The sequence below is a fragment of the Somniosus microcephalus genome, chromosome 6 (assembly GCF_052327205.1).
Source record: "Somniosus microcephalus isolate GS21.2 chromosome 6, FLI_Smic_1.0, whole genome shotgun sequence".
Taxonomy (NCBI): Eukaryota; Metazoa; Chordata; class Chondrichthyes; order Squaliformes; family Somniosidae; genus Somniosus; species Somniosus microcephalus.
The window spans coordinates 27,700,214-27,722,208 of record NC_140992.1 but is presented as its reverse complement, the minus strand read 5'-3'; the positions used below and the strand labels follow the sequence as shown (position 1 = coordinate 27,722,208).

The window sequence follows — 21,995 nt, the reverse complement described above, 5'->3', positions numbered from 1 at the left end:
ATGATCAATAACATGTCATTCTATAGTGGACACTAGGTGGAGCCATAGAGCTGTGTAGAGCTGTATATAGCTGTATGTATAAGACTACACTACCCAGCTGTATGTATATTAAGACTACATTACCCATGAGGCACTAGGCTACCCACAAGGCAGCAGTCAAGATGGAAGCCTCTACAGATGCTGTACCTAGTCCACATGTGCTCAATAAAAGTGTCTAGCAAAAGCTAGCTGTGTTCATAATAAGAATGTCTATTTATTAATGAACATAAGAATGGGATTGGGGGCAAGGTATTGACTTGGATAGAGAACTGGTTGGCGGACAGAAAGCAAAGAGTTGGAATAAATGGGTCGTTTTCCGAGTGGCAGGCAGTGACTAGTGGGGTACCGCAAGAATCGGTCTTAGGACCCCAGCTGTTCACAATATATATTAATGATCTGGACGAGGGAATTGGATGTAATATCTCCAAATTTGCAGACGATACAAAGCTGGGTGGGAGGGTAAGCTGTGAGGAGGATGTCATGAAACTCCAGTACTTTTTGCTTATTTGCTTATTGTTTTTATTTATACTTGTTTTTATTTTTTTGCTTTTATATTATATGCTTGTATTGTGGGAGTGAGTGGGGAGTAAGCATTCCATTGTACTAGTTACATATGGCAATAAAATGATCTTGAACCTTGAATCTTGAATTTGGACAGGTTGGGTGATTGGGCAGAAAAATGGCAAATGCACGATAATGTGGATAAATGTGAGGTTATCCACTTTGGTGGCAAAAACAGGAAGGCAAATTATTATTTGAATGGCAATAGATTGGGAGAAGGGGAAGTGCAAAGAGACCTGGGTGTTCTTGTGCACCAGTCGCTGAAGGTAAGCATGCAGGTGCAGCAGGCGGTTAAGAAGGCAAATGGTATGTTGGCCTTCGTAGCAAGAGGGTTCGAGTACAGGAACAAGGATGTCTTGCTACAGTTGTACAGGGCCTTGGTGAGACCGCACCTTTAGTACTGTGTGCAGTTTTGGTCGCCTTACCTGAGGAAGGACGTTCTTGCCATGGAAGGAGTGCAGTGAAGATTCACCAGGCTGATACCTGGGATGGCAGGAATGACGTATGAGAAGAGATTGTGTCGATTGGGCTTATACTCACTGGAGTTTAGAAGATTGAGAGGGGATCTCATCGAAACCTATAAAATTCTGTCAGGCCTGGACAGACTAGATGCAGGAAAGATGTTTCTGATGGCCAGGGAGTCCAGAACCAGGGGTCATAGTCTAAGGATAAGGGGTAAGCCATTTAGGACAGAGATGAGGAGGAACTTCTTCACCCAGAGAGTGGTGAACCTGTGGAATTTTCTGCCACAGAGGGCGGTGGAGGCCAGTTCATTAAATATATTCAAGAAAGAGTTGGATATATTTCTTAAGGCTAAAGGGATCAAGGGATATGGGGAGAAGGCAGGGACAGGGTACTGAACTTGGATGATCAGCGATGATCTCATTGAATGGCGGAGCAGGCTCGAAGGGCCGAATGGCCTACTCCTGCTCCTATCTTCTATGTTTCTATTAAACCTTGATACGAGATTGGCTTTAGTAACTGTGTTCTGCACAGAGCTATGGGTTGAATCAACTCAACCCGTCTCGTCAGTCTTGTTGTCATTCAGCCTCCCTGGTAGTTCAATGGCGGCAGCTTCTTTTCCTCAGCCTGGTCCTCCTCAAATCTATTCTGCTGCTTTGAAGCTTCCAGTCTAAGCACTTCTAGCTTTCATAACCAGTTCTGGCTCATGATCCACGTCTTTCATAGGCCTGGATCACTTTTTAATAATGTTATTTGGTTCTGGTAATTTATTTAGCTTTAAAATGTGAACAGCCTGACGCCAATTGTTCTGATTGGAGCTAACGGCAGCTACTTTTGGGGATGAAGTTCAACTTTAGCGGGGGGGACAAAACGAACGGGAGCGGATCAGTACGATAGCAAAATACTGCAGATGCTGGAAATCTGAAATAACAACAGAAAATGCTGGAAAAACTCAGCAGGCCTGGCAACATCTGTGGAGAGAGAAATAGAGTCAACCCAAAGGGTTTCGACCTGAAACGTTAACTCTATTTCTCTCTCCACAGATGTTGCCTGGCCTGCTGAGTTTTTCCAGCATTTTCTGTTGGTAGTGGATCAGTCAGTTGTTAGACACCCTGCCTGATTTGCTTTTCTAGAGAAGTCAATAAAAAGGACAAAAAGGCAGGGTGTATAACGCGTGACTGATCCGCCAAGGCCTGTTCTGTGCCCCAGCTGAAGTTGAATTTCACACACTATTTCAGGCTCAACGCAAAAGTTCCAGATTCCAGGAGGAGCAGCCCTGCTCCGTACAAACCAAAACATGAGCAAAGTAACTGGCATAGTCGACAACAATGAACCCTTTATACCGTTACGGTATTACATGGGATCTCATCATACACATTTTTTCTTTGCAACTGATGCATACATGAAGGACTATATTATATATATCTATATCAGGCTAAAATAACAAAACAAGTTTATTCAGAAAGAGGACTGACAGAAGCAAAATTAAAGTCAGCAAATTTCAATTAATTCACTCTCGCTTAAAGCAATGCAAGTCCTGAATTTCTAACAGTTCTCAACAGTAAACCCTTTACTTTAGATGAGAATTGTTATGGTAAACTCAATCACCCATAAACCCTTGTTAACCTCCACCCCGATGCCGGCACAGCGAGAAGACCGAACAATCAATGTTAACAGACCCAGTCATTATTTCCTCCCTTTGTTCTGAAGCCCAAACTAGGATCAAAAGAGATACCATCACATGCATCACAACGGTCAATCAAAATATGGAATTCAAAGGCCACGATTTTCAGCTTGTGTGGGAAATGGTCGGGTTTCCCCGAATGTGGGGTTTCTGACGCACATAAAAAAGTGTCAGCCAGCTCCACACAATTTTCCCTCAAGTGGCCAATTAATTCCCAGTATGTGGGAAGCCTTGCTAATTGTCCAATTAGAGTCAGAAATCCCCACAGTATGATGTCATCATTCGCGGTGCTTTCAAGGTCCATAGCAAGCACTGCATCCTCTGAAGGCTTCCAAACGAACCATACAGGATGGCAGAGGAGCCTGCAGCAGCTGTGGCCAGTGCCAGACCCCGAGCTGCCTCCAAATTCGATGAGACTTCATTGCAGGCATTATTGGATGGGGTTAGGGCCCACAGGGAAGTCCTCTTCCCTAGGTCAGGGAGGAAGAGGCCTCCCACTGAGACCAATGCTGCATGGATGCAGGTGTCAGCAGATGCCAACTCGCTGGGAGTCACCAGAAGAACCTTGGCATTACATCTCTAACTCCTTCCTTTACTCCCCCACAGTACCATCCAGAGCCCCCGTCCTCACTGTGGAGAAGGAAGAGGCTGTGCAGCCAGACTCCTCAGAGGAAGCTCCAACCTCTGAGGGCGCAGTGTCAGCAGAAGTAAGCGCACCCAGCACCAGCGCAGACACTCACACCTTGGGGGGACCTTCGGGACATAGAATAGTGTTGTCACCTGGTGTTTCACAGCTCACAAGTGAGCCTCAGCAGATTCTGGAGACAGGGACAGCAATGGAGTCCTTGTCGGAGGGCGCAGGACTCTGCCAGCTCAGCTCAGCTGTGCTGCATGTTGACCCTGTGCCTCTGGGTCCATCCGCAAGAGAAGAGGTGATGGATCTCCATGCACAGATGCAGGAATCTCTGGCAGGTTGTGTCTCCAGGGTCGCTGCGAGTGTGGAGCGAATGGAGGAGTCCATAGCGACCATGAGCAGAGCCTTTGTGGAGTCATTGGCGCAGGAACGCATCACCATGGAAAGGTTGGCAACCTCCATGGAGGAGATAACTCGCCAGGGTATGGAAAACATGGTGAGTGCTCATAAGAGAATGACATCTCTTGAGGAGCGTTGGCCATCTGTTGAACAGAGAAACCAGATCTTCATGGAAGTCCTTCTGAGTAGGACTGCCAGTGCAGAAACGGGTCCCCATGGCCCCCTGAAGTGCAGCAAGGTGCTCTCAAGCCACTTCCAAGCACTGGCCCCTTCTGGCCTGTGCAGCTTCAGGTGAGTGAGCAGCAGCCTGGTGCTCCTGTTGCTGATCCTGCTGTTCCTGGTTCTGCTGCTGCCGCCTCTGCTGCTGGAGATCCTCTAATGGCAAGAAGGGAAGGAAAAAAAGGTGTCCCATGCTTCTCGTAGATGCCTCCGCTGAGGAAGCGCTGAGTGAGGGTGGCGAGAGGGGCTTCCTAGGAGATCGCATTGGAGAAGTGAGTGAGGCTCCAACCTTCCACAGCTGTGCCTAAGCCTTGAAGAAGTAGCCCCAAACCTGCAACAAGGTCCTTCAACATACAAGTGCTGTCCCTTTAAATCGCAGCTTCTCCGATTGACCTGCAGCTGACAGCAAGCAAGCCGGCAAGCTTCACGCCAGTTCTCATGCTTGTATGGTATTCAACAGAGTGACCTGGTCTGGACACTGATCTGAAGAACAATGACAGCAATGAAGAAATGTCCTTACGGTCTTTCATTCATTTCTCTAGAATTCATTTGGGTGCTGGAGGACAGCAAAGTGCTTCTCCTCTGAGAGGCTGCGATTGGAATTCAGCAATAAAAGGGTTAATGCAAGGACAGCGAAGAGATGGGTTCCAGATTTATGTTAAATGAGGAGTAAAATTCTTCATCAGGGTGAAATGAGTTTTGCACAAGAGAAAATTGCCTTCTCAATGCAGCTGCTACAATAATGAAGATTTAACAACACCACTGTAAATAAGTGACAGGTTTCAAATTTTCTATTTAATTTCTTAAAACTCCAGTTTTTTTGTGCCTAAAGATGGAATATATTAACGCAATGTTCAAATTTGGCAGAGATAAGCCTTTTGAACTTAATGAAAGATTTAATTTCAATTTCTGTAAAAACAAAAACTTCAGGAACATAATATTTTATTGATTTTTAAAACATTATATTTTTTGCTGACTGAAATGAGAAGAACTCTGTTGGTGTATTGCAGTTTCCATTTTGCTCCAGCAATTCTTTGATTAAGTTCAACAGGGGATTAGGGGGCGGTCATACTTCTTTCAAAAAAATAAGCAAAATGCCTGTTTTGCATGGTTATTTCTAACCCTCTTGTAAAATTGCAGAAACATGCAGTTTTGAAATGTGCGATTCTGGTGATCTTTTAACTAGTATAACGACTGAAATATTTGTTAATTCAGCTGTGAAGGGTGCAATATTTATGGGGGAATGGCTCAACTCCTGATGGAGAAAAGCCTGACTTTTAGACAAGCGCCTGGTCACATTGGGATAGAAATTTGTCTTGCGTCGCCGCTCAAGACAGATGGTATCCCATTGGGCACCCGTTATATGCTCTGCCCAATATTCAGTTCCATCGACTTCAAAGGAACTCACCATCGGGTGGGGCGTAGAACAGACGGCCAAGAATACACCCAGTTTATAATCTTTCAACGGCCCATGGGAGAATTTTTTTTTTAGAAATCTCTGTGGGCTAATGGTCAGTTTCCAAACGTTTTCCATGAGCAGCCACAGGCAGGTACACTAGAGCGGCCCAGGAGGAATCCTCTCCAGTGATCAGTAATTTGCCACCAGCAGTTGTGAACATCAACCCACATCCAACAGGTCTCTGATGTCGCCGTGTGGAGTTGCAACATGCTCCACAACCATGCATAATGCGTTTGACGTTAATTAAGATGAGATACAAGGGGAGTGAGAGAAGTCATCAAATGCAACATTGTTTAAAGGACAAATTACAAACCAAAAACCCTTCCTTTGTCCCGCTGAAGGGATGAAAGGAAGGGTTTCCAAAATGATAATTTTACAAAAATAATTAGTAAGAAAAGCCCATCAGAAATGCTAGGTTTGGTGATCAAGGTAGTCTAGGTAGAAAGTCAAACTACACTCTTGAGATGGATAGGTGAACTTATCCTGCACATGCATTCAGTCTACAAGATCAACGCCTGAAAAGATCTGTTCCCATTGAGCTGTCACTGTCAGTAGCAATGAGCTGGAAGAGCTGTTCAATTAAGTATCTATCACACTGGTAATATGTCCCAGCCTAGCTCAAAGCACACTAACCAGAAATATGCATTCAACAACAACTTGCATTTATGTGGTGCCTTCGACGTAATAAAATTGTCCCAAAGCTTCACAGAAGTGTAGTAAGTCAAAAATTTACACCAAGCCAAAGGAGATATTAGGAGGGGGTGACAAAAAACTTGGTTAAATAGGTAGATTTTAAAGACGTTCTTAAAGGATGAGAGAGAAGTGGAGAGGTTTAGAGAAGGAATTCCAGAGCTTAGGGCCTAGATATTTGTAGGCATGGCCACCAATGGTGGGGCAAAGGGAATGGGGGATGCACAAAAGGCCAGAGCAGGAGAAATGCAGAATTGTTGAAAAGTTGTAGGGCTGGAGAAGGTTACAAAGATAGGGAAGGGATTTGATCATGGGGATGGGAATTTTAAACGGGAGGCACTGAGGGACTGGATATCAATGTAGGTCAGCAAACACAGAGTGGATGAGTGAGCGAAAGTTGATGCAGGTTAGGATATGGGCAACAGAGTATTGGATGAGCTGAAGTTTATGGTGAGTGGAAGTTGGGAGATCAATCAGAAATAGGAAAAGTTGAACCTGGAGGCGACCAAGGCATGGATGATGATTTTGTCAGCAGATAGGCGGAGGCAGGGACGGATGGACCTTTGCCTCCAAAAACAAGACAAGGAAAACGGACATCTTTGTAACCAAGATTGAGATTATCTGTTCAGCTGCTTCGCGCTTCCCCTTGCCCACCAGTCACTTCACTCAGATTCCCTCACGCTGAACCCCAAACTCTTTCTAGTTTCACTCCCATCTTGTTGAGCTCATCTTGTCCATGAGACCCACCTCCTGCTCCCCTACTCCATTTCCGCTGAACTGCTGACCGCCCAACTGCTCTTCCTGGCCCCAGTGTTAGCTGACATTGTAAATGGTTCCCTCTCCTCAAAGACTGTCTCCCTTCCTTTCAAAACCAAAGTCACACCCTACTCCTCAAAAAAAAAACAGGAACCCCTCTGTCCTTGCAAACTACTGCCCCATCTTCAACCTCCCTTTCCTCTCCAAAGTCCTTGAATGTGTCGTCGCCTTCCAAATCCATGCTCACCTCTCTTGCAACTCCCTGATTGAATCTCTTCAATCAGGTTTCAGCCCGTACCAAAGAAGGGAACTGGCCCTAACCAAAGTCAAATATGACGTCCTCGCTGACTGTGATCCTTATCCATTATACCTCCTTGTCTTCCTTGACTTTTCTGCAGCCTTTGACACTGTTGACCACGTCATCTTCCAACAAATCTCCTTCGTTGTCCAGCTCAATGGGTTTGCCCTCACTTGGGCGTTCTCATATCTATCCAATTGTAGCCAGAGTATCTCCAGCAATGGCTTCATTTCCAAGGCTTGCACTGTTATCACCAGAGCCCCCCAATGATCTATCCTTGGCCTCTTCCTCATCAACATGCTGCCCCTTGGCAACATTATCTGCAGATATGGGGTCAGCTTCCATGTGTATGCTGATGACACCCAGCTCTACCACCTCTCTCAAATCCTCCACTGCCTCTGTGGTGTCGGACTCCTTGTCAGACATTCAGTCTTGGATGAGCTGCAATTTCCTCAAGCCCATTAGATACGGCTAATGAATATTGCCTTGGCAGTGTCAATCACATCCCAAGAACTATAAAAAGAGTCTACTGTTTTCCATTATCTATATCTATTTATTAATATATTAAAGATCTGATGTCTGTATACACATTCTGTCTACAAAATCTTACTTACTTTTGACACGTTTGTCACACCTTTGTGTCAATCTTTTTTATTGTAAATTCCTATGGAAACTCCCTTGTAATTACACCTTCCCACCACTGGTGGTGATGTAGCACCTCAATTTGGTGTTTCCCAGCTGCTCAGCAGGGTAACAACAAAGACATCTCTATTTCTAAATTGCCCTAGGTTATTGCCATTTAACTATAAATTATAACATAAAACCAAAGTAGTATATAAAGATAAGGTCAGAATATGCAAGAACATAAGAAATAGGAGCAGGAGTAGGCCATACGGCCCCTCGAGCCCCATTCAATAAGATCATGGCTGATCTTCTACATCAACTCCACTTTCCCACCCTATCCCCAGATCCCTTGATTCCCCTAGAGTCCAAAAATCTATCTATCTCAGCCTTGAATATACTCAACGACTCAGAATCCACAGCCCTTTGAGGTAGAGAATTCCAAAGATTCACAACCCTCTGAGTGAAGAAATTCCTCCTCATCTCAGTCTTAAATGGCCAACCCCTTATCCTGAGACTATGCCCCCTAGTTCTAGACTCTCCAGCCAGGGGGAAACTACCTCTCAGCATCTACCCGGTCAATCCCCTTCAGAATCTTATGTTTCAATGAGATCACCTCTCATTCTTCTAAACTCCAGAGAGTATAGGCCCAATCTACTCAATCTCTCCTCATAGGGCAACTCTCTAATCCCAGGAATCAATCTAGTGAACCTTTGTTGCACCGCCTCTACGGCATGTATGTCCTTTCTCAGATAAGGAGACCAAAACTGTGCACAGTACTCCAGGTGTGGTCTCACCAAAGCCCTGTATAATTGTAGCAAGACTTCCTTACTGTTATACTCCAACCCCCTTGCAATAAAGGCCAACATGCCATTTGCCTTCCTAATTGCTTGCTGTACCTGCATGCTAACTTCCTGTGTTTTGTGTACGAGGATACCTAAATCTCTCTGAACACCAACATTTAATAGTTTCTCTCGATTTAAAAATATTCTGTTTTTCTATTCTTCCTACCAAAGTGAATAACCTCACATTTCCTCACATTATACTCCATCTGCCACCTTATTGCCCACTCACTTAACCTGTCTATATCCCTTTGCCGGCTCTGTGTGTCCTCCTCACAGCTTACTTTCCCACCTAGCTTTGTATCGTCAGCAAACTTGGATACATAACCTAGAGTCAGACGGTTGTGGGTTCAAATCTCAATCCAGAGGCTTGCGCATATAATCAATGCTGACACTCCAGTGTAGTACTGAGGGAGTGCTGCACTGTTGCAGGTGCCATCTTTCGGATGAGATGTCAAACCGAGGTCCTGTATGCCCTCAGGCGGACGTAAAAAATCCCATAGCACTATTTCGAAGAAGAGCTGCATTCCTGTCCAATAAACAACCAACATCAGTAAAACAGATGATCCACTCATTTCCTCATTGCTGTTTGTTGGACCTCGCTGTGCGCAAATTGGCTGCCACGTTTCCTACATTACAACAGTGACTACACTTCAAAAGTACTTCATTGGCTGTAAAGCGCTTTGGGACGTCCCAAGGTCATGAAAGGCACTGTATAAATACAAGCTCTGCCTTATTTTAAAATGGGGACTGAATTATGTCTGTACGCCTTCATCCAATTATCCTCCTCCCGCTAACCCTGCTTCACCTGAAGACTACACTTGATCTAGACTTCCTGTGTGCAACTCCATGGGAGATTGACTAGAATATGATCATTTTTTTGTGTCTATAATTTGCTCATTTCTGATTTGTTACCATGTCTTCAGTCACCATGACAATCCTACTAGGCTCTGACAGAGGAAGCCCACTGATAATAGAATGGCTTTTATTGTATTAAATGTCTGAATTCTGATGTGTGTTTTATGATAGGCTTCTATGAAATGGCAGACCGATGGAGAGTACCTGGACAAGTCTGGTACCTGATTTATGAAGAGGACAATGTAGAGAGACTGTGGCCTCAAATTATGAGTAAATCAACATAAGGGAGGTCTGGATCTACAGAACCTTGCAACTTGATTTATGAGAAATTAAATAGCAAGCGGCATAATAACTGTGATGGGGTGCCTGGAACTTGATTTATCAAAAATCTGGGCCTCCAAAATCTGGAATTTAATTTATGAGAAATGTATTATGGAGCGGGATAACCAAGATGGGTCAGGGTCATAAATTTTTTATTTATGTATTCAATTATATTTTAAAAATTCTCTGTGAGCAACACCAAAGCAGATGGACTCCATTATACTTATTTATACAAAAAGAGTCACCTTCACCCTTGCCCCGGCAAGCAACACCAGATATATATTAAATTATCAGATAGCTGTTAGTAGCGTCACAAGATTAACAATTCTGATGCCAACAGCAGAAATTAATGTTACCTCTCCTTGAAAAGGTATGTTCACACAGTCGCTTCTAATTTATTTCAGATGCACTCATTCAAATAATGAGATTCTGAAAAAAAAATACCACTTTGGTTTTGCAGATTTATTATACAAGATGGTGGGAGAGGCAGTCTGGAAGAATGCACAATTTGGAGACCGGGTCCTCCTTCGCAAGATCAGTGACTCGATATTAATGAGACTCATCCCAGCCCACACCTAATTGTACTTGGACCCAGAAAGGAAGTAGCACGCTTGCGCAAACACTGGTTCATCATCAGTACTTGAGGCACACAGTCCTGCTGTATGTGTGAACGTGCCTTTTGGTATTGGAAAGGCCGACAGAACCTCAGAAATGAGGGGGAACTGAAGAAAATGTAATAATATTAAAAAGCAGAAATTTTTGGTTGCTTACATAGATGAGGTTTTTTGATTGAACATCTTTATCAGCTGAATGACAATGTTTTGATGAATAAAACTGCACCCGACCCCCCCCCCTACCCCCCACAACCAAAAAAAAAAAACAACTCCTAAAACAGCCACATAACTGCACCAACAAAAACTGCAAAGGCATTCTCAGGAACTCACTTGCCCCTCCACTGTGGTGCAGGGTGAAAGTGCTCTTAAGAGGCTACAGACGGCAGAGAATGAGGATAAATCAACTTCGTAAGAAAATGAATACAGTGAATTTTTAACAACAGAGCAATTAAGCATTTTATGGAAATAAAACTTCCGCAAAACATTAAGGGAAGCCAGGTCTCATTAACTTGATGGAAATGCATTAGGAGCTTCAAGCATTGAGAGAGAAGCAAGCAACACATTTACAAAGACACTGACTCATCACTGAAGACAGTCCACAACAGCGACATGCAAGCTTTCCTCAACTGTAGGTGTGACAGACGTTTGTAATCTCTTCACTTGGTCCACTGATTTTCCTAAAGGTGTCCCAGTAAGGGTGGTACGTGTATGCATTGCTCTCACTCACCGGTAAGACTGCTGGCTTCTGCGGAGAGAAACGCACTCCAGGACAACAAGAAGAATATCCCAGTCTCCAGCATCGGGAACTCACAGAGTTTGGTGAATTTCGTTAAGTAATCAAAGCGTGTGTTAAGGAAAAAGAATGACAACATATATATATATATAAAATATAAACCAGTTCCCTTTCTCACCAAATTTCTCCCATTCCCCCCTCTCCTCAAGACATTGTCTCCTTCACTGGGGGCTAGGCTCTATGAATGGCAGTTGCTCACCAGTACCTTGCCCAAGTGACCAGAAAGGCACCTTGAACCTTGACTGTGAATCGCAGTAGGCCATCCAACCGTGGAGGACATCGCAGCCTCGTCCAATCCTGCCCTCACTTGGCAATTGTCAATTCACATTTACAGCAGGAACTTATTTCCCCTCCTTAACCTGGGGCACTATGACCAATCGTAATGTTTCCACTGCCATCCCTGCTCAGCAATAAAGACCAGGCATCAAACCCGAGATCCTTCCTGAAGGCATTGACTCATGCTTGGGTAGGTTCTGTGCTTTAGTACCTCTTGCGAGTTAGCTATTCTTCATACAGGGACCACGGTAGTGTCAGCAGATTACTTGACCATAAAGTGCACCACAGCCAAAATGGATCCAATCTTCACCCTACACCCTTGCACGCACTGTCCGACAGAGGTTTTTTTTTAAATGTATAAAGTGAAGTGCCACATCGTATAATGCAGGACATCACAGAGTGAACAGAGTAAGAGAAATGAGGTAAACAAGGAAAGCCAGCATGTGAAAGCCTTTTCTCTTTACAGGTGCTGATGGACCTACTTTGAATTTCTAGCCTCTTCAAGTTTTACTTCAGATTTCTAGCATTTGCAGCTTTTTTTATTTTTAAAGTATTAATTTGGTGATGCCAAGCTTAGCTTTTAAAAACCTGAAGATTGTAGGTGTGTGTGTGTGTGTGTGTGTGTGTGTGTGTGTGTGTGTGTGTGTGTGGGGGGGGGGGCTGAGGGGATGAAATAAAATAAGTTTTGAGCTCCCAGGAATGGATGAGTTAGAATAGAAGGCTATATTAACTCTGAATTTCAACATAGCTCAGGAGGTAGTGAAAGAAGGGCATATTTGAAACTTAAAGGGAACCAGAGAAGAAAATTCAGGTAAGCATCGACCATAATATAAAGGCTGGGCAGTAATCAGGAACAGGAACTCTGACTAATTTACTCCTCCCTAGCCCTGTGATACCAACGGCAATTGTACTGTCCTTAATGCAGTCCTGACAATATCATTTATCAAAGACCAAAGATACAATCTGTAGCCTTTTCACTCTGTATGGCTGAGAACCACGCCACAGGGTACATTTATCCCAACAAGCCACTGGGGCAGTCCATCATTGATTCCAACTTTTAAAAAATTACATTCGTTTTTTTTCTCCTTTACACCGTTCCTCATTATGACAAGTACATGACCTTTCACTTGTGACCCTCGAAGGTCACCGCTATTTGCGGTTCCAAACAGTTCTGTAGGCATTTTTCAAGTTGATATAAAACAGAACAGCATTTGCTGGCTGCATTTGCAATTCCTAAATGTCACTCATTTTCATGTTTTTCCACAGCTAACAGTGTAATTGGAACACATTTTAAAAAGAGTGCTTCTCCCACACACAGCTCTGACCGCTCGCCTCGCTCCCATGGATTGGCCTTAAAACACACATTTAGCTTTCGATTGCCATGAAATTGAGTTCTTCGCAGCAACGGTCACGTTGTTATTCCAGAAAATTCTCTTCCATTCTCAACGCTCCCTTTCTCTTTTTATATTATTTCTCAAAAGGTTAATCCTCTTGCTGGTGATTATTTGACTGTGGGCCTCCACAGTCAAAAATAAGAAGCTACGTGTGCATTGAGTTTAAAGCATGGGTCTCACTGTGAAGGACCCCTATTCTTAAAAAAAAAAATCAAACACTTATAAAGAACTACAGGTATTAACTTTTAGATTTTTTTTGATTATTTCAGTCTTTCTGTTGAGTTTTCTCCATACAAATTACTAGTGGAGTCCCGCAGTGATTGGTGTTAGGATTGTCGCTCTTCACAATCTATATTAATGGGTTGAATGAAGGTGGTGAGGGAATTGTCCACAAGTTCGCGGATGACACAAAAATTTGTCCAAGTGTTAGAACCTTGAATGAGAAAAAATTACCATAATCAGATATAGATGTGATGGGAGAATGGATGGAGTCTGGCAGATGACATTTCATGTAGATAAATGCAACGTTATGCTTATGGGTAGAACATGTAAGAGCTAGCAGGTCGTCATTTGGCCCTTCGAGCCTGCTCCGCCGTTCAATAAAATCATGGCTGATCTTTGGCCTCAACCCCACCTTCCCACACTATCGCCATAGCCCTTAATATCCAAAAATCAATCTATCTCTGTCTTGAATATACTCAATGACTGAGCATTCACAGCCCTTTGGGGTACAGAATTCCAAAGATTCACAACCCTTTAAGTAAAGAAATTTCTCCTCATCTCAGTCCGAAATGGCCGACCCCTTATTCGGAGACTGTGACCCCTGGTTCTAGACTCCACAGCCAGGGGGAAACATCCTGCCAGCATCTACCCTGTCAAGCCCTGTAAGAATTTTATGTTTTAATGAGATCACCTCTCATCCATCTAAATTCGAGGGAATATAGGCCTAGTCTCCTCATAAAATAATCCCCCCATCCCAGGAATCAGTCTGGTGAACCTTCGTTGCACTCCCTCTAAGGCAAGTATGTTCTTCCTTCAGTAAGGAGACCAAGACTGTACCAATACTCCAGGTGTGGTCTCACCAGGGCCTATAAAATTGCAGTGAGACTGTTTTACTCTTATACTCCAATCCTTTTGTAATAAAGGCCAACATACCATTTCCTTTCCTAATTGCTTGCTGTACCTGCAGGTTAACTTTCAGTGATTCGTGTACAAGGACACCCAGATCCCTCTGAACACCAACATTTCCCAATCTCTCACCATTTAAAAAATACACTGCTTTTCTATTTTTCCTACCAAAGTGGACAACTTCACATTTCGCCACATTATTCTCCACATTATGTTCCCTCTGCCATGTTCTTGCCCACTCACTTAACCTGTCTATACTTCTTCGCAGTCTCTTTGCATCCTCCTCACAAATTACTTTCCCACCTAGCTTTGTATCATCAACAAACTTGGATACATTACAATCGGTCCCCTCATCTAAGTCACTCATGTAGATTGTGAATAGCTGAGGCCCAAGCACTGATCCTTGCGGTACCCCACTAGTTACAGCCTGCCAACCCGAAAATGACCAGTTTATTCTTACTCTCCCTTTTCTGTCCATTAACCAATCCTCAATCCATGCTAATATATTACTCTCAATTTTGTGTAATAACCTCTTGTGTGGCACTTTAACGGGTAGGGCTAATGCCAAGCACATGTACACATGCAGGGTTCCGAACTAAAGTCTGTTGATCGGGAAGAAAAACCTAGGTGTTATAGTACATAAATCTCCAAAGGTTCAAGACCAGTGTCATGAGGCTACAGCAAAAGCCATCAGAGTATTAGGATGTATTGCTAAAATGATCCAGGATAAAACAAGCAGCACTATAGTATCCTTGTACAAGACCTGGGTTCGGCCTCATCTAAAATAGTGTGTCTAGTTTTGGTCCCCTCACACGATGGGTGACATAGAAGTCATGGAAAATGTTGAGAATGGCACTCAATCGATACCTAGTTTAAAAGCCCTTAGTTACCACAATCAGCCGAGAGAGCTGTATCTTTTTACTCCAGAAAAGCAGAGGCTTGGAGGAGATTTGATTGAAGGTATTTAAAATGAGGAAGGAACTAGACTGTGTCTATGCGGATAAACTATTTCAATTAGATAGGTTAGGAAGAATCCAGGGACATGCAAATAAATTACATAAGCAAAGAACTAGGTTAGATGTCAGGAGGCTTTTCTTTTCCCAGAGGGTCATCAACCTTTGGAACAAGTTGCCAGCTTGCACAGCGAGTGTGGATTCATGGCAAAGCATTTGAAAGTGACGTGTTCCTGGCTGTGGCTGATATTACTGCGTGTTAGGGTAGGTGGGATGTTGGGTGATGAGCCTCATGGTCACTGTGGTTCTCTGGAACTTGTATTGATTGCCTTCGGGGATCAAGGAGGAATTTCCTTGAATTTTTCCGCACCTGAATTGACCGAGGGTTTTTTTAAAATCTGGTTATTTGCTTCTCCCAGGAGATTACATGGCTGTTGATTTAATTAACTGAATTTAAATTCCCCAGCTGCCGTAGTGGGATTTGAACTGCGAATCATTAACTCAGGCCTCTGGATTACTAATCCAGTAACATAACCACTGTGCTACCATACCCCCATGATACTCAGTGCTGAGACTGTATGGGACTGTATGAGACTCAATACCAGTTTGTCTTTTCCTGTATGTTATTTTCATATGTTCATTGTTTGTATCTTTTAAGTGAGTGCGATATCAGGGTTTGGATGAGTTACTGAATCTGATTGCATGAGTATTAGCAGGTTACCAGTATGTGGTAACTCCATCTAGTTACTTACCCTGCCCCCTCCTCACCCATCCATTAAATAGCAATAACAGAATTATTATTTTTTTAAGTATGGTACAAGCCCACGTAAATGGGTTACTGTTTTCTTAGGACTTCCTCTAACATCGTAATCTTTACACTCTTGACTCCAAGTAGCAAGTATAGCAATAGGATTTTATCCCCAGAATGCTTAGAGAGAAGGGAGAAAGACAGTAAGAGATGACTAAGAAAGAGAGAGAAAAGGAGCGCGCGAGAGAGAGAGAGAGAGAGAGAGAAACAGAAAGAGAAAGCGGGAAGAGCGAGAAACAGACTGTGGAAAAAGATAAAATGTGAAAGGAGAGAGGAAGAAATCAGAAACACAAGACTGACCGGGAGAAGAGGCAGAGAGAAAAATGGGAAACAAAAAGCAGAGCAAAGCACAAGTCACAGAGACAGTGTGTGGAGTGAGAGACAGACAGGGATAGACAACACAGAGAGACAAACATGGTGAGACGCCAAAGAGACAGTCAAGGCGAGGCACGACAGAAAGACAGATGGAAGAGACAATAGAGAGAGACAGCAAGGGAGAGACAAGAGAACAATGAGTGCGCGCACACGCACACACACACACACAAACAATATAGCTACTATCTAATACATTTTGCATAACCCTGTGCTACCTACAAGATATTACAATAATAATCTACACAAGTAAAGAAAAATCTGGTCTGAGTTGTCCAAAGGTTCAGTGGGATTTTTGTCCTTTGCTTCATTGATCACAAATACAGAGGCGCAGTCATCATCTCCCCCTTCTGGCCTAGAGGGCAAGCTGCAGGCCTCCACGGCAGTGCAGTCAGCATTTCTGTTGGTTGGGGCTAAAGGGATGATGAGTGTTTCTCAAAGTGACATTAGAAGGGGGAGAAAGTCCAGGAGAGCACTTGTTTGTTCAGAGGACACCCGTTGGTTCTTACTTAAACAAATATTGTTATGAAAGTGGACATTACCGGCTCAAAAATAAAACCTTAGATTGCGGCCTCACAGATCACCTCGCAGCAACAGCCAGCCTGTAATGTGTTCCTCCAGAGATAAAAGGCTATTCCAGGACCGAGGCTGAATTGGATACCCACTCTTATGCTATAATCAGGCATTGGACATTAGAAGGTATGAGTGAAACCTGGGTGACTCTTGCTGGTCCCACTAAAGGAATAGGTGTTAGGGCATGGTTCATATGGACCTTACCATTACTATCTCTCACGGACACTAAGTCCCGTTAGAACGCTCCAGTGTCCTAAGGTGGTTGCCAGACTTGTTTTTTTTTTCTCCAAAATCACCCTTTCCCTCCATCTATCTAACTCTTGTGATCAGACTCCTGAACTTAACATTTTAATCCCATCCTTTTGGTTTCTCAGCTCTTCTGCCCGCTCTGTACCATCACTGATCGAGGAGTTAGAAACATAGACGACAGGAGGAGTAGGCCATTCGGCCCCTCGAGCCTGCTCCGCCATTTAACGAGATCATGGCTGATCATCCAAATTCAGTACCCTGTCCCTGCTTTCTCCCCATATCCCTTGATCCCTTTAGCCTCAAGAAATATATCTAACTCCTTCTTGAATATATTTAATGAATTGGCCTCAACTGCCTTCTGTGGTAGAGAATTCCACAGGTTCACCACTCCCTGGGTGAAGAAATTCCTCCTCATCTCAGTCCTAAATGGCTTACCCCTTATCTTTAGACTGTGACCCCTGGTTCCAGACTCCCCCGCCATCAGGAACATCCTTCCTGCATCTAGTCTGCCTAGTCCTGTTAGAATTTTATAAGTTTCAATGAGATCCCCTCTCATTCTTCTAAACTCCAGCAAATATAAGCCCAATCGACCCAATCTCTCCTCATATGTCATTCCTGCCATCCCAGGTATCAGTCTGGTGAATCTTCGCTGCACTCCCTCCATGGCAAGAACATCCTTCCTCAGATAAGGCGACCAAAACTGCACACAATACTCAAAGTGTGGTCTCACCAAGGCCCTGTACAACTGCAGCAAGACATCCTTGCTCCTGTACTCGAATCCTCTCGCTATGAAGGCCAACATACCATTTGCCTTCTTAACCACCTGCTGCACCTGCATGCTTACCTTCAGCGACTGGTGCACAAGGACACCCAGGTCTCGTTGCACTTCCCCTTTTCCCAATCTATTGCCGTTCAGATAATAATCTGTCTTCCTGTTTTTGTCACCAAAGTGGATAACCTCGCATTTATCCACATTATACTGCATCTGCCATGCATCTGCCCAATCACCCAACCTGTCCAAAGCACACTGGAGTTTCTCGGCATCCTCCTCACAGCACACACGCCCACCCAGCTTTGTGTCGCCTGCAAACTTGGAGATATTATAGCTAGTTCCCTCGACTAGATCATTAATATATAGTGTGAATAGCTGGGGTCCGAGCACCGATCCCTGCGTTACCCCACTAGTCACTGCCTGCCACTCGGAAAAAGACCTGTTTATTCCAACTCTTTGCTTTCAGTCTGCCAACCAGTTCTCTATCCAAGTCAGTACCTTACACCCAATCCCATGTGCTTTAACTTTGCACGCTAGTCTCTTCTGCGGGACCTTATCGAAAGCCTTCTGAAAGTCCAAATACACCACATCCACTGGTTCTCCCTTATCTATTCTATCAGTTACATCCTCAAAGAATTGCTCCGTTGTGATGATAGGAGAACGGAAGGGCTGAGGTGGGCGGTGGATGATTGGTAAGCCTTATGAAAGAATGAGTTAGACTAGGAGACGGTGTGTAAGTGTTCATTTCGACACAGTGGTGATGTAGGAAAGAGGACAGCATACTTGAAACGTGGAAGGAACAAGTGAAGAAAGTTCAAATCAAAGTGTTGACGAAAGGTCACACACCTGAAACGTTAACTTTGTTTCTCTCTCCACAGATGCTGTCTGACCTGCTGAGTATTTATTTCTACCAGTCCTCCTCCACATAAATGTCGTAAACCAATTGTGTAGACTGCTTGCACTCTCTGAATTTACTGGCCTTTTCCTCTGTGGTTTAAGAAGTCATTAGGAAGTTGAGTAATCCAAATTGATCACCAGTTAAGGAGATCCATTAAAAATTAACTCAGTGGCAAAGATGTTTCATCTGAAATTAAGGAATGAAAAATGAAAATATGATCAGCTCCACTTGGAGACTGTGTTGGTAAATTTTGCTCAATTCTTATTGTTTGCACTGAAAGGATATCAAAGCCGTGACGACGCCAAATGCCGACCCCATGGCAAACGAGCCAGCAAAAATCCAAGCAAAGTTCCCAACAGACTTGAAGAAAGCAGCAGCATCAAACATATGTGGGTTGTCCGCTGGGCTGTATAAGGAAATGGAGCTGGAGAAAAGGAAAGAAGGAATGTTAGCATTCAATGGAAGAAAAATGGATCAAACCAACAGACCAGTTTTGAGGATTCACTCGTAACCAAATCACTAAAGGCTAGTGCGCAGGTACCAAAAGTAATCAAAAAGGCAAATGGCACATTGGTCTTTATCTCAATGGGGTTGGGATTCAAAAGTGAGGAATTGATGCTTCAGTTGTTCAGTTGCTAGGGCGGACCCCAGCTGGAGTAGTGTGTTCAGTTTTGTGCAGCACATCCGAGGAAGGTTATGTTGGCCTTAGAAGGGGCCCAGTGCAGATTCACCAGAATGATACCATGGCTTCTCGTATTAAATTATGACAACAGTCTGCATAAACTTAGCTTGCATTGCCTTGAGTTTAGAAGTTTGATGGGTTATCTAATCAAGGTGTTTAATACGAGAGAGGGATTCAATAGGGTAGTTAGAGAAACTATTTCCCCTGGTGGGGGAATCCAGAACAAGAGGGCATAATCTTAAAATTAGAGCTAGGCTATGCGGGAGTGAAATCAGGAAGCACTTTTTCACACAAAGGGTAGTGGAAATCTGAAAATCTCTCCCCAACAGGCTGTGGATGCTGGGATAACTGACAATTTTTAGACTGAGATCAATAGATTGTTGTTGGGTAGTGTATCAAGGGGTATGGAGCAATGCCGGGTCAATAGAGTTGAGGTACAGATCAGCCATGATCTAATTGAGAGGCAGAACAGGCTCGAGGGGCTGAATGGCCTCCTCCTGTTCCTATGTAACAAAACACAGCTTTCTTTTCTTCTTTGCATTCTTTAACAAACATCATCATCAAGACAAGGGGTTTCAGTGCTCGAGAAATGGAATGCTTTCCACTGTACATCCAGCAAGCACTCCCAGGTCAGATATACCACAGGTTAAATGCACAATACAGTGCCTTTATGTTTCCTTATGTCCCTTAGCCACGACTTCAGAAGAACATTCCTCGGTCCACCAGTGTGATAGTTCCATTTTTCCACACAAGCCGTCCTTATAAGCTCCGTCTGAATGAAATCCCTGTTTACTGAAGTCTGGGACAAATCTATCACTTTTTTTTCTACTTTCACGAGCATATTTTTCATTAAAAATTGCAAATCAGGTATCAGGTCACCTTCACACAGTGAGAAGGGGAACTAGCCTGCATCAAAAGAGTACCCAAGAATTCATTAAAAGTTCCCTTCTCCTCTGAAAAGCAGGTGGTATTTTTCTGAACAACCGATAATAGACTTCTGGAATAATTTACTGAGGAGGGTCATTGTACAAGTAAATTGTACAAATGAGATCAAGGGCCAACCAGACTTATTTCTGGAGAGAGAAGGGACACAGTGAAAATGCAGTTCAAGAGGGTTGAGATAATTAAAAAGGGGCAGGCAATGTTTGGCCAAAATTATATTTTTCTTATTCCTAAAAACTCTCCATTCATACATATTCCCCTCCCGACCTTCTAGATTTTAGAGTAGCTGCCCCTTGAAGTTGCATACAAATATTGAAACTGCTGTCAGTGAATAATAAATGCATCTTCTATGCGCCTTCCTCTTTCTGCTTACAATACCGTCATAGGACAATCACAGTCCTACATTGTTACAGTGCAGGAATACGAGTGCTGTCCTGAAAACATTTATAGACCATTATCATTCAACTCTATTTCTCTAATCCAATAATGGGATAAATATCAGGACTCATCGCTTACAGCTGCTCAAGATAATATTTGGTTATTGTCAAACACGCTCCTCCATTAAAGTTGCAATCTGCGGACACTAGTCACAAAACCTGTAGGACAGTGGATTATTTATGAACCCATATGTCTTCTGTATTTAAGTACTTAAGCTCGCCAGCATCCCATTATTTAGAAGAGATAAATTTAATCACTTTTTATATTTTTACAAATTGGCTTTACTGGCAGTAAAGGTTTAGAAAAAGAGATCAACATGTAATATTTTGTAATTAAAGTCTATTAAATGACGGAGGGAAATAAATCAAACTCTAATTGCAGCTGCTGTAGAGGCTCTGGCAACATCTTTAATCAGAAGTTGAAGCACCGATTTTAACCAAATCCATCTGGCCCTAATAGGACAGGTTCGGGTTGGGCGCCTGTTTTACACTGTGCCTGATTTTATGCTCCACTGACATCCAATTCGAACCCGTCCATTCTCAGTGAGAGGGTTAGGTTAAAATCCGGCTTTTAGTGCCAACAAGAAACCCATTCTTCACTTTGCATCAATCATATATCAAACCATATAGACATCTGGAACCTTCCTCCATTGGCACGGATTTTAAACCTGCAGTTTATAGACCCAGCCAATTGCTGTTGACAGTGGAACGTAATGGACCATTAATTTCAAAAATTACACAATGTAAATTCATGAATATAAACCTCGATTTTCATTTCATGAAGCTTCACAATAAATTAAGGTCAGTAATAAGAAGGGGGGTAATTTTGACTTTGGGCGATAGTTTAAAATGGGCGATATTAGATCAGCCACCCATGATACATCTCCCCTGATTTTCAGTCGTATTGAAGTCAAGCTTAGTAGATGTGGACTCGGTTGGAATAGACTATCACCGATCTCAGTGAATGGAGAGTCGGGTGGAATAGACTATCACCGCGCTCAGTGAATAGACAGTCGGGCGGAATAGACTATCACCGCGCTCAGTGAATGACAGTCGGGTGGAATAGACTATCACCGCGCTCAGTAATGGAGAGTCGGGTGGAATAGACTATCACCGAGCTCAGTGAATGGAGAGTCGGGTGGAATAGACTATCACCGAGCTCAGTAATGGACAGTCGGGTGGAATAGACTATCACCGCGCTCAGTAATGGAGAGTCGGGTGGAATCGACTATCACCGAGCTCAGTGAATGGAGAGTCGGGT

The 21,995-nt window shown here is 43.5% G+C and overlaps 1 protein-coding gene across 2 annotated transcripts in view; it reads right to left on the bottom strand.

Moving 5' to 3' along the window:
* Positions 1 to 21,995, bottom strand: part of LOC147115548 (sodium/hydrogen exchanger 9-like) — a 567,900-nt gene that overhangs the window by 339,417 nt on the left and 206,488 nt on the right. For both annotated transcript variants that reach the window (XM_085989869.1, XM_085989868.1), the window contains exons 7-8: positions 18,954 to 19,097; positions 11,185 to 11,285 (exon numbers count right to left, since the gene is read on the bottom strand). In XM_085989869.1, the coding sequence (XP_085845995.1) occupies positions 11,185 to 11,285; positions 18,954 to 19,097 (245 nt within the window). The remainder of the gene's footprint in view (positions 1 to 11,184; positions 11,286 to 18,953; positions 19,098 to 21,995) is intronic.